Raw genomic sequence first — 13,656 nt, 5'->3', positions numbered from 1 at the left:
GTAGAATAGTCGTTTAAGCCAACGTTGCGGGACTCGCCCAGTTTTACGAAATTACTTTAAATAAACATGTAAGGATGAAAAATTCATGTACGCACAAGTAAAAAAAACCTGCAAAAGAATTATGGTATCGATAACTTGGGAAAACGGAAACAAAGTAAAAACAAAGTTGCGTGAAATGGAGGGAACATTTTATGAATCAGAAAGAACGTAGATCATTCCGGAAAAGATTGACTGACGGATAGGTTGGTTATTACTAGATACGCAAAAAATATGCGAAATATATCACAAACAAACATTGTGCCAAAGCTGGCTAGTGACGGTCTTCAGAAATTGGCAACCGCCGGTGTGAAAAAGAAATAGTGGAATTGGTAATCCCCATTAGCAACGACCGGTGCGAAAATCGGTTGCTATCCAAAATAGCAACGGCCAGCGTTGTGAAAATAGCAACTCAAATCACAACTCACCGGTGCGCTTGCTCTTAGTAGTCAATGATTTAATAAAATCGATAGTTTTACAGCTTTTATCGATATGATCGCAATAAGAAGGGTTGCGGTTTTTAATGTAGAAATTTCGAGCAGTCGTAATTTGTACACAATCGACAATTTTATTCCTTCCCAGCTTATATTTACGATAAATATGTTTGTTTTAATGTTGATTTGAAAAAACAAACACCCACCTTACATACATTACACCATACATTACATGTTATATCATTGCAAAAACAGCGACTCTATAACCTGTGATAATGTTCATGCGTCTGGCAGCTTTGACTGTAATCCAGCGCTGCCATCACTAAACTGGTTAGAGTCGCAAGTTGCAGAAAAATGTCGCTAGCATTCCAAACGAGTAAAAGTTTGAAATCTTACACACGATTTCTGGAGTTTTTTGTTCTAGCTTGGATGTCTGTTATCTGTGGTCAATGGAGTGGGGTGAAATTGATCAATTTTCATAACAATTTCCAATTAACTAGCTTCATGTACATTTTGCTCGAAATAGTATAATTTTAAAACAAGTACTGGTATGTGCTCCAGTAAACCACTATGGCAATTGGTGAAATTTCTATTGTCTACTTCATGAAATAAATTCGATAATTCTATAAGGTACTATTAGGTAAATTGGGTGAAATTGATCACCATTGAATTCCAAACATTCTTTTGGCATTGTGATTTTTTTCGATATGATAAAGATAAATGATGATTTCTGTACTGAAAAATTTCATTTACAGTTAGTTTGGAAACGAAAATAACGATATTTCAGGTTAAAATTTGTTTATTCTGGTCACGAGCTGCTTGTTTACAAAAATTACATTTTTTGAGCTTCTATCAAGCTTTACTCACTTCTCCAAATTTAACATAATTAACCCTTAACTAGATTACTTCAAGTAAATTCAATACTTTTTTTATTATTTGGAAACTTGATTGATCAAATTTGATTGAGTATTGACTGAGTTAGAAGAATTTTTCGAAAATATGAAAAATTGCACCGGGCATGCAAGGGTTAACTTTGACAGGTATGTGAATCATGCAAAAGTGGCGTTTCAGGACACGTTAACATTGCCTAGTGTTGTACGAGCAATATTTTTTGATTAGTATTATTTATCACGACCTAGGTAACCGTTGAGCCGTAAAAATAGTTCTAATTTAGTACTATGATTCAATATAGAAAATGCCTTACGAAGCATAAAAGTTCTATATTCTACTTAAGAACTGTTCAAAAACCAGTTTTGGCGTATATTTCGGCCTGTATGCAGCCTGCCCCCACTTTTGAACTACACCTATGAGAATATGTCAAAACGTTTTTTCGGTTGGTATTACCCACTGGAGAAAATTTTTGTTTATGTTTTGTCTTTTTTTCGAAGGGGCAAAAAAGTTATTTGTTTTCTTGCTTCCTCACACCAACTGCCTTCCATCGCATTCGCTAGAGCTTGCTATAGCTACTGTTTACTCGTCGTTTTTTCCGTTTTTTCGCATCGCTCTGTGAAGTCGAAGAAGATCCAGTTTCGAACCGCGGTGTTGTTGTATATTGAAGGCTTTCTGTTCTGCTGCGTTTACCCGCTGCTCCATCATCTCATTCGGCGAAACATTATATTTACGGCCTATTTAAAATGCGAAACCGGTAGCAAGAAGGTTCTTTTGAATTATACGAGAAATCTCGAACTAAAATTCACGATTTATGCTGTTTTTTCTGTTTTTTCTCGAACAAGGATTTGTGTCTGCCTGCTTGAAAATCGAACCCGGAGAAGCCAGCAGAGTACCAGAGATGAAAAATTCATCTTGCCAGACAGAACCGAACGAAGCAGCAGAGGAAAACGATAACCTGACCATCAAGGTGAGCAAGTGCCTGTTGTTGCTGTCGCACGTTAACACGAAGTTGGATGCGTTGGCAGCACAGTTGTTTCAACAACCAGGAACGTCGTTAACGTAAAACTAGTTCAATCACCTCTACAGCCCGTGAAAAGCTTGGCCGACATGGAGTCCTTGGAAGACCGCTGCCAAGATGAAAATTTCGTGAAGGCAACGGTTGCATGGATTGGGAGAATACACGGTCGCAATCGTTTCATTAAACAAGGCGCAACGGTGAGTCTCCAGATCAACGATCACTTTTTTGCTCGTGAATTCCTACTGAAATGTTCATGGACAGGAGCAACCCGCACTTCCGGTGATAACGAACCGACGAGACAAAAAATTCCGTTTATGAAATTTAACAAGACGATCTGTTTATTTCATCATACAGTGCAGTATTCTGACCCAGAATACTCACTAGATGAGTGCAAATCTTTTTTGCATCGTTGTTTGAAAAACTCCCGGCAAAGATTCGCAGAAGTATCCGGAATGCGGAAGCCTATCTCAAGGAAGCGAAAGCGACTGACGAATGAAAATTTCGAAAACATCTTGGTGGACCATCTTGATGACGACGTCAAGGATTCCATCAAGGATAGCAGTGATGGAGTGCCACCAGAGGAGTCCACCATCGAGTGTTCGTCTTGGCAAGTGGAATTCCTGGATGTTAATGACGACGATCAAAATTTGCCACCAGAATTGTTAAAAGTCGCGAAGTAGTTCGAGGCAATTTATTGCAGTTTCGTTTTTTTTCGTTTCATTTTAAACTGTTTTTTATTTTTAAGATATTCTAAATACTGCCGACCTATGAACTTGACGAATAAAAATACATATTTCTGTTTGAATCAATATCACATATTGTTTTATTTCTTCTATAGATTATTTTGCCGGGAGAGTATGATGTAATGGTACAAAAACAGTTTCTTCGTAAGCTTGTATAGCAACTAACTTACAAAAAACGCTTTGAAATGGATAAACTTTGCATGAATTGAAACTGGCATCTGATATAGTTCGATAAACGTAGAAAACATCGGATGGAAATGGACTTCTAATGTGCGGTTCATAATGTTTAAGTTCTGAGCCAATAATACCGTTTTCAACAGCGAAGTGCATTGCTACGACTGTCTTGTCCTTCGAGAGAAACCACTTATCTTGAAACTTATTAGTTAACATACATCCATTGTATAAAATGCAGCACGTGAACTTAGTATCGAAGTTTGAAGGATTTTTGAAAAAGGATATTGCTGATCTTTTGGACTTTCATCATGATTGTTATTGGTTTTCTCAGAGATTCTATTGATTATTTGGTTTAACGGTAGTCGTCCTGATCGTACCATGTTTTTAATTTGGAACAAATAATTCTCGAATGGGTAAGAAGACAGTGTTGGTAATGATCCTAATCTCTCAACTTCGTCTACAATGTGTATCAAATTGTGCGTGTTACTGGAAATTATTTGAAAGAAATTGAAGTAATTCTCGATGAAGGTTTCAAAAAGGTTCCTAGCAACTGATAGATATTGTTGATAGTGTTGGCTAGAACAGATGGTAACAGCATAAAACAAATTAACAAAATTACGTAATGTCTTGAATCAACAAATTTTTTTAGAAGTGCTGTTCCAATATAATTTAAAAAAGAGGCGCATTCCGATGCCTTCCAATGACAATGATAACGCAATCCTCGTACTTTTCGGTGTATTTCTGATGGTAACTTTATTCTACTCAGAATATCATTTATACATTCAGTCTCGGATTGAGTCCACTTCGTATAGTAGATTTGTCCTGTTTTGTAAATTGTGAGTAGTTTTTTCATTATGCCTAAATGTAGAAGATGCAACGAATCTGATACTATAACATCTTGAATGAAGTCAATTGGCAAACGGAGCAGGGGGGATTTGACGGAAACTTTTTTTAATTTACCATTTTCTCTGCTTCTATAAACCCGGTGGTGATCTTCATACGACCAGCTGCGGAATCCTTCATCTGTTCGTTTGGACGCCTTTGCTAATGGATAAACATTTGTATGCAGATCCTGTGAACGTTCACCAACAGCGGTACATTTCATGCACCCATGAAACGAATTGAAGTTCACTGTTCCTGTAATTAGAAGTTCAGAAGTACCAAATTCATCTAAGAAGTGACGACGTAGCCATAGGCTCACTAATTGATAAGAAAATCTTTGTATGATGAAATTATCTATAGTTACCTTTAATAAAAGCCCTGGCGGGGGAGTCGCAGATAAATGCCCGAATATTTACTGTCAACAATTTAGCGTTGATGAAGATTCCAGATTGCAATATTAGACACGCTTCGTCTGCAAACGGCTTCAGAAACTCCTCAATGAAGTTCGGCTTACATTTTCCGTGGAAAATTCCAATTATCATCGGTTTCATGTCTGGTATTTCGAATATGTTGAATAGAATTGGCCATACTTGGTCTGTACCATTTTTGAAAAGTGTTAAGCCGTCTATGTTTATATTCACAGAGATTTTTTTTGGTTCATTAAGGTCTCGAAACGCTTGACGAAGACATTCACCTGTTGAGTATTTAAATTTGATAACATTTATATTTTATGTAAAACAAAAAGATTTTACCAAAGCCGGTATGCCAATACTGGCCTCCTTCAATTTTTATCAGTTCAAGTTGTTTACGAGAAGTTCCTAGAAGTCTTCGTGGATCTGTGATTTTGTGCTCCAGGCTCCAATTTCTAATAAACGTAGTTAAGTTTTCCGTATTATCCTGGAGTTCATCAATACTATCCAGCTCAAACTGGGATGACTCATCCGGACTATAATACGACTGTTCGTCATAGAAATCATCAACATGAACATCTAGACTATCGGAATAGTCTCCGATCTCAACAGCTTGAAAATCAATTTCCTTATATAAATCGGCGTTTGTTTGCTGATCTGCTGCTGATTCTGTCTCAATGCTTAATTGCAAATTACTAGTGAGTGGCTTGCATTCACTGTCTAATACGAAACGCTCGTAATTTCGTAGCTTTCTTCGAAAACTTCCACTCTTTAAAAATATTTGCCACTTATTCATTCCATCCATTGTTTTTTTTTTTGTTTCGAAATTTATGTTGCTTACGTTTTTTTTTAAAAGATATGCAATTCAGAGCAGTAAACAGCCATTCACGTATACCTCACTTAGCCTAAAGCTACAGGGCTTGAAAGCTCTAGAGCACAGCTTTATACACCCATAAAGGGCCTATTTCACGGCTTCAATTTCACAGTGTTTATTGACATTTGAAAATATTCTATACGGTTAATAGGCACTCAAATGCTGTTATGTGTTCTTTATACGGCTTATAACAGTGCTTATCGGTTACCTGGGGAATTTTCAGGTGATCAATTTCACCCCATTCCACGGTACTAATTTTCTATTTATTAAAAAGTTTCTTACCCAGTTGCAGACGTCTTGAGGAAGGTTTATCTTGTTCATTATTGTATTGAGTTTTTCAACGTGTACTGCGTTGAATACATTTGAGAAGTCAAAAAATATACCGATGCTGACTTGCTCTTTTCTTTTTCCTTCCATGAAGAAGTTTGTTGCGAATTCCAGACAGTCTTCAGTTGATTTTCCTCGTTGGAAACCAAAGGATAGTTCTAGCATTATTTTATGTCTTATTAGGTGCTCCTCTATAATTTTTAAAACTCTGCTATTGATTATTTTTGTCAGTGTTGATAGCATCGCTATAGGTCGGTATGATTTGATATCTTCCGGATCCTTTCCGGCTTTTACTACGGGTAGCAGTTTTATTTCCTTGAGATGTTCAGGAAGCTCTCCAAATTTGTGAATAGCGTCCTATTTTACTGCTTGAGATGCGTACCCTTTCCATTGTTGACCCTTTCCATTGTTGATCCATCTCTTCATTCTAAAAACTCCTACGACTTTCCGATTACATTTCAAATCGAGTTTGAGTTCTTCTACACTGATGTCTCCTGGGACACCATTGATGACACCTTTAACTGTAATGAATCCTTTAGGGATGTATGCTTTATATTTATTAAGTATAAGATTTTGGCAGCTCGTTAACTCGCTTCTTGCCAGTCCAAGAGGTAAACCAACACTTAAGCTCCATCCGTTTTTGAAGTAGAATACTTCTCTCAGGAAGTTCGGCTACATAGGGATGTGAAATGAAAATCTAAAACCGAAAAAAGTGAAAAATATGTCCAATTTCAAATGCTAATAAATCGGTTAGTATTCGATGGATTTCCTTCGTTCTTGCAGCAATAGATTGGAAAATCTTCTAAGATTCTTCCCAAAATAAGATAATTGTAATTTTATTATTCCCACTATTGTACTATTGAAAATAGTCAAGCCTTGTCAAAACGAAAAATTCGACCTCTGATTGGTCGTTATATGCTTGCTTCCCAAGCACGGTCGACAGGATCATATACCTTGCAATTGAAAACATGCTATTTGGCCTATATAAGAGCCTGCTTCAGCTGGAGCCGCTCATAATAGTTCTAGACAGCGACAACAGCAGTTGTCCTTCCTTAGCAGCAGCACTAGCCCTGTGGTTGGTCACCACGTCTCAGGAGCAGCGCAGTTTTTCTCAGCGTGTGTCGCCAGACAGCCATTATTCCCCCCGTGTTGGGGCAGCATGATGATTGCCATCAGGAAATCCAATTTCGGAAATCAAAATGCCTTTTTTAAGGCAAATAAACAAGTCATTGAAAGTTAATAATTTTTGTCAACGCAAGCAAGCATTCTGTGTTGCATCCTGGCAATTCAAATTTGTCGCACCCGTCTAATTTACTGAATGTGAAATCGCTTCCACAGTGCATGTTGTCCGTGTATCTTAATTCCACCAATGTTAGGGCAGCTCAAAGGTTGTAATTAGCAACCGATTTTGAACCGCAACATGCTTTTTTCAAGGCAAATAAAAAAATAATTGAAGGTTAATAATTTTCTGGCATCAACACAAGCAGACATTCTGTGCGGGATGCAATCAAATTCGGTTGTAGTTGTCTAATTTTTACTTTTACTTTATTTAGTAAACCCCCCACTGTAGGGGCAGCGCAAAGGCTGCGATCAGCATAACCCACATTAAATAATCAACTGCCCTGTTAGTACGCATTCACAAAAGCAGTTAGTTCGACTATGTAGAGCTAATATGTAGTCGATTCAATCAATCAGCATAAACAGAATTTCGTCGTCTCCCAGCTGCCAAGTTGCAACATGATGCAACACGCAACAGCGAGCAAACGAAATCGCTTGATGTTACAAACCGCAATAAGATACGGGTTAAAACCGTTGCGTGTGTGAGAGCACCATCGGTGTTTATTCGCTGGATACACTATCTACTGTCTACTGAACGCAATAATCTGCTTACATGCGACACGGGGACGGGAACATTTTCCCCAACCAAGCTGCACAACACGACACAAAACATGTTATTTTGTTGCTTCAATGAGAGTGCTATCGGTCCGGCTCGACAAGAAATCATTTTTGTGCATCCGTGCTACGAAACTGAGGAAAAACTTTAGAAACTGAAAAAAGAGGTGGAGCTTATCAAATGATCGCTCTGAGCCGGAATGAAGTCACACATATTTTTCAAGTTATATCATTCCACCACGTACGTAAAATAATTCATTCCTATTTTCATCCCTATATGAGAGCCTGTTTTAGTCGAAGCCGCTCATATTAGTTCTGAACAGCGACGACAGCAGTCCTCCCTTAGCAGCAGCGGGAGCGAGCGGTGGGTACCATCGATAGCGGATAGCGGCCACAATTGTGGCATGGCTGCGAATAGCGTTGCAGTTGCTCAGCAGTTGGGCCAGCGTATAGCGGCCACAACTGTGGCATGGCTATGCATAGCGTAGCTGTTGCAGCGGGTATATCAGCATCGATAGTAGCAGGGCCAGCTGATGCAACGACACTCCCTTCACTAAAATGCTGTTTCAGCGTGGTAGCGGGAAGCATCAGCAGCAGGCTTGCATGAAGTGAATACATCAGCCAGCAACTTTCTCTAAGGCCTCTGCCATTAGCGAACCTAAACATTAGAGAAATGACAAGACACTCACCGTTAAGGCAACTGTCAACATCAAAACGGGCGAGCTGTATAAATTTGCATTGCCGTTATCCGTTCTGATGTTGACAGTTGCCTTAACGGTGAGTGTCTTGTCATTTCTCTAATGTATAGGTTCGCTATCTGCCATAGTAGACGCGAAAAGCGGCGCGAACCGATACGCTCGGCCGTAGCAGCTCTACTGATGGCTGAACATTAACCTACAGCCGAGCGAATCGGTTCGCGTCGCTTTTCGCGTCTATTATGGCAGAGGCCTAATGGGAAAGTTGTATCATTTTGTTCAGAAGAATATTATTGTCGGTAATATTACAGAGATGCGATTGCGTAAATCCGATTTTGAATTGAACAATTGTTCTTTTGAGAACAAATAACTCACTTATTTGAAGAGTTAATAGCTTTTGGTACCAACAGCAGTATAGTGACAGCCTCAGCGGTAGATGCAGATGCAGCCGGTACTTCCCTGAGGCCGATGTAAAGGTAAATGGGAGCAGCACGGCGAAACAGTTCGGGTTATGCTTAGACGCGCGTCATTTTTCGTTGTTGATATTCCCCACATGAAACGACGCGCTTTCGTATGATAGCGGTGGTATTAGCGGTAGATGCATTTGCCAACAAGCCGTGTCTAGTTTCCAATGTGAAAACACCTTTCTCACTGTGTTGACCGTGCGCCTTAGTCCTCACTATCAAGGTAACACAGAGATGTAAGATAAACACTACATCCTATGATAAATTGAACAATTGCCCTTATAAGGACAACAAATGAAATAATGAAGATTTAATTTTGAATTAGAATACTTCTCTCAGGAAGTTCGGCTACATAGGGATGTGAAATGAAAATCTAAAACTGAAAAAAGTGAGAAAAATTTCAAATGCTAATAAATCGGTTAGTTTTCGATGGATTTCCTTCGTTTTTGCAGCAATCGATTAGAAAATTTTCTAAGATTCCTACCAAAAGCATGAAATTGCAATTTTATCATTCGAACTATTGTACTATTGAAAACTCTTAAGCCATGTCAAAACACAAAATTTGACCTCTGATTGGTCGTTATACCACGCTTTCCCAAGCACGGTCGGCAGAGTTATGGACCTAGTAAATTGGGAATGCATCATTTGGCCTATATAAGAGCTTCATCAGATAATAAACAAACATTTCATCGGATATTAAATTGAACAACTGAAATTTGAAGAACACAAATGATTATTTGAAGAGTTTATATTTTCTCGTTTTGCGCTATAATCCAAAGTTAATTATCTACATCTACATGCATACTCTGATTATTATTACGTGTTTGCGTCGCTTAGTGTTTGGCTACGTTCATGCAGAACGCAAATAATGGCGCGATGCGATTCGGCAAGACGAAATCTGTTGAAATGTATAGCTCTACTTCGCCTTAAAAAGAGCTGTACATTTCACCACGGTAAGGCGAATCGCATCGCGCCGGCATTCGCGTTCTGCATAACCGTAGCCTTTGTTCCGTTCCCGTTTAATGATGTCGTATTAAATGTGCATATTACAATTCGGCAGCACTTCAACGTCTCATTTGCACACAATTTAAGAATATTCAATGAACTTCATTCAAAATATCAGACAAAAAGAAATTACAATTCTGCCAACTGACACGCAAGCAGCCGGGTTATCTTTCTTGTAAAAGTATTCTACTTCAACCTCGTGGCTTTGCATACAACCTTCTTGTGATTTTTTAATGTCTAGTACCGAATTAGCAAAGGGGCGATCCACCACGTTGATAACTTGAAGGGGGGGGGGGGTTGTGTAATGTCCACGGTCTTTGAAAAAAATAAAATAAAAGAAATTATATGGGCATTTGTCCATGGTGGGGGGGGTATAAATCGTTAAAAATCTGTCCACGTGGTATGTGGATGGCCCCAAAGCCGTTCTGTTTTAAAATTTGCCCAACTGACAGTTTATTGATTTCATTATATTTTTCATTTTCTTGAATCGGATTAATTATGGTAACTTTGTAGGGTCGTTTGTTTATATCAATATTTTTCAAAAGTTTTTCTCTTCTGGATCGCCATTTTGTGTTTTCTTCTGCTCTGCAGTAGCTACATTATTTCTGGAATCTTCCATGTGATTTATAAAATCAACAGAATCCATCGGCACCCCATCTGGGGCACCGGCACCTGCACTCATTTTATTTCCACTAAACAATCTGATTTTCTTGTTTTCTATAATATAGTAAAATACTTTGATTATTCGAACTCACTTCCGATGCGTTGTACTTTCAACCAAAGAATGTTCGCAGTTACTACAAGATATGTTTCCGTAAGACGTAGTTTTACGTCAAAACACCGAATTCGGTGAAAATTTCACTGGAGTCCAAGGGGGAAGACAGCTTTTATCTTAGTTACTCTTATTTACTCAATATTACTCCGAAATTTTCAGATGATTCACATCTTTGATTACCTTGAGAAAAAGAAAAATATATGAACGGTGAGACCGAGCAACATTCACGTTTATATTTGCGCTGGGGAAAAAGTGTAAGGATGGATATTGAGAGACACGAGAGTTACTCAGATTTGCTTTTTATTTTCAGGTTTTATCACTGTCTTACCCTTCGCCGTTATCTCAACAGGTACACCACAGATAAACAGACGTGCCTCTTCGAACGAAAATCCTGAAAAATCTTCGTCCTTATTCGAAACGTTACCTCATGCGCCACCATATGAGCTTATTGCCTACTAACTTATTTTCGTAAAACAGTTTTTGTCTTTGCTAATGGGTGTGCACGCTTGCCTAAATCAACACAAACACATAAAAATACCGTGGATTCCATTGAAAATTGATGTGAGCTGACATGTTAAAATTATTGGGTTAGTTTATTGGTATTCATGTGTGTCATGTGTGTGTTTTTCAGTGTATGTGATGTTCGATAAGAACTTTGGTGTTTCCGAAAATTACCAAAGTGCTTGTGAAACCACCGAACGACAAGTCAGTAATTTTCACAGATTTTTGGTAATGTTTAAAGTCGAACTTTTCGACTAGCGCCATTCGATTTTTCTCTCATACCGTACATTATACTTAACGTCGGAAATAATGCGCTGTATAGCAAATCAGATGCGGCGTAGTCTGAACAAGGCATTACTTTAACCAGCAGAATATACTTTGCTTTGCTGAATTACGCTGCTGATTATTCAGTAATTGAATTCAAGTTTGCTGAAGTTACAGTTGAGTGCTGACAGTTGAATGAAATTTCGCTTTACTGGATAAACAGCTAAATTTATTTTGCTTTATGAACCACTGGTTTTACCACCTCCCTGACGCGTTTGTAGCCTGTATTTTTGTATACGTATGTATAAACGAGATAGCATATCGCCGCCACTTCTTATACACCTTTATCTGACAGCTGACAGCGGGCACAATTGATATTGAGCCCATGACCCAGGGATGTCAATAGCTCGGTTTTACAGCTTGACAAAATCCAGCAAAATTCTGCTGGTTTCCAGCAAAAATAAATGAGTGTGAACGCTTCTCTTCGATGTTACCAATCAATTGATAAAAAGAAAATTGGAAGAGAATAATCACTGGAATTTACCGCTTCACATAATTAAATTGATTAACCTCAATCGAGTGATCCCAAACCTATTGCTAAATATACATTGACATAAGTCAGGCTTATTTGTGCCGTATCAAATTAACTATAGATGAAGAAAAAAAATAAGTCAGGCTGTCGTAATTAAAATTACTAGCGGGCGTGTCTTATTGATGCGGCGAAGCGAACGTAAAATATTGTCGCCTAAGTAGAAAGTCGAATTTTTCGACTAGCAAAATTCGATTTTTCTCTCATACCGTACATTATAAATACTTAACGTCGGAAGTAATGCGCTGTATAGCAAATCAGTTGCGCTATACAGCGCACTACTTCCGACGTTAAGTATAATGTACGGTATGAGAATGAGAGTAAAATCGAATGTCGCTAGTCGACAACTCAAATTTTCAACTTAATGCATAATAGCGTTTTCACAGGGAACGCATTATCTATTTCCGAGTCTTCTGCCACTGAAAATTCGAAGTGGTGGCTCGAAGTCGGCCATTTGTGGCTTTAATACCGTTTCACCTTATTGATGTGTGATACTTCAAAGCCGGGAAAGTGAAATAATGCTTGAAGAGATTTATTTTATGTCTTGTAAAGTTGACGGTTTGATTAGGAATGCTGAGAAAAAGTGAAGTGCTACAAACTTTGGTTGCTGTGATGGAGCTTATCGGGGATCACTGATTGTTAGATCTACAACACCCCCTCTCAATGGCTGACTCCGATCTTGCTCCTCAGGAACTGGAATCGTGTAACGTCCACTACCTTTGTGAACAGATCTGCTTGCTGCTCGGTAGTAGAGATTCGTTTCAACTTGATGGTTCCGGCAGCAACATGGTCCTTGATAAAATAGTGCTTGATGTCGATGTGTTTCACCCGCTTCGACTCTGCAATTTTTGCTAGTTCAATGCAGCCTTGGTTGTCTTCATATATCTGTACGGGATCCGCTGGTGATTTGCAATTCAAGTCCTCCAGAACTCCAGCCAACCAGACTGCTTCAGATACAGCTGCGCTCAGTGCAATATATTCCGCTTCGCTCGAGGACATTGACACCGTTGGTTGTTTCCGACTTGCCCAAAAAACCGTTGAACCGTGGACTTTAAACAGGAAACCGGTCACCGACTTACGGTCTTCTGTGTCCGAGGCCCAGTCTGAGTCAACGAATCCTACGCCTTTTGTTTAACGCCTCCCGTTCGCTGCGCCTCGTGGACTGCTCGCCGCTTTGGCCAGAAGACATGTCCAGATCTTAGTGCGAAGGGAGCGCGGAGTCACCTGGTTGCACCACGAAGGTATCTGGTTCCGCTGCATCTTCATACCCTTTTATGTCATTGGTCAGGGCTTCATCATCACTGTAGTTCGGATCCTTCTGGGCAATCTCCGCAGATTGCTCGACCTCATCTTCCCCCTCTTGCTCGTAAATCAAGGGTACCACCAGTCTTTCTTCAGTATGATCTGCAGGTTTGATTGCCCACGGGAAGCAGCTCTCGTTAAACTTGACGTCACGAGCAATCACGATATGTCGAGCATTCTTGTCCCATAGTCGGTAGCCATTGGGTGCATATCCGACCATGAACAGTTGACGACTTTTGGCATCCAACTTCTTCCTATGTTGATTCGGTATCCACGCAAAGGCTTGGCATCCAAAGACACGCACCTTCTCTAAGCTTGGCTTTCTCCTGTACCATAACTCAGCTGGAGTGACGTTCTTTGGCAACGCTGATGTCGGACT

At 39.3% G+C, this 13,656-nt stretch overlaps 1 protein-coding gene and 1 pseudogene across 3 annotated transcripts; one reads left to right on the top strand and one right to left on the bottom strand.

The window, feature by feature from the left end:
• The first annotated feature begins 2,172 nt into the window (after positions 1-2,172).
• LOC129728974 (uncharacterized) lies at positions 2,173-3,059 on the top strand (annotated as a pseudogene).
• A 173-nt stretch (positions 3,060-3,232) lies between these two features.
• Positions 3,233-5,544, bottom strand: LOC129732717 (uncharacterized). Of its 3 annotated transcripts, none has more exons than XM_055693843.1 (3): positions 4,931-5,544; positions 4,543-4,872; positions 3,233-4,466 (listed from the first exon to the last, which is right to left on the bottom strand). In XM_055693843.1, the coding sequence occupies exons 1-3, from the start codon at positions 5,391-5,393 to the stop codon at positions 3,790-3,792; spliced, it is 1,470 nt and encodes a 489-aa protein (XP_055549818.1). In that variant the 5' UTR covers positions 5,394-5,544; the 3' UTR covers positions 3,233-3,789. The 3 variants fall into 3 exon arrangements, with proteins under 3 accessions (XP_055549818.1, XP_055549819.1, XP_055549820.1); XM_055693844.1 differs by having other exon boundaries at positions 3,233-4,433; XM_055693845.1 differs by having other exon boundaries at positions 3,233-4,433; positions 4,595-4,872.
• Between the last annotated feature and the right edge of the window lie 8,112 nt (positions 5,545-13,656).

This window comes from Wyeomyia smithii, chromosome 3, assembly GCF_029784165.1.
Source record: "Wyeomyia smithii strain HCP4-BCI-WySm-NY-G18 chromosome 3, ASM2978416v1, whole genome shotgun sequence".
NCBI lineage: Eukaryota > Metazoa > Arthropoda > Insecta > Diptera > Culicidae > Wyeomyia > Wyeomyia smithii.
This window is presented reverse-complemented; position numbering and strand designations above follow the sequence as displayed.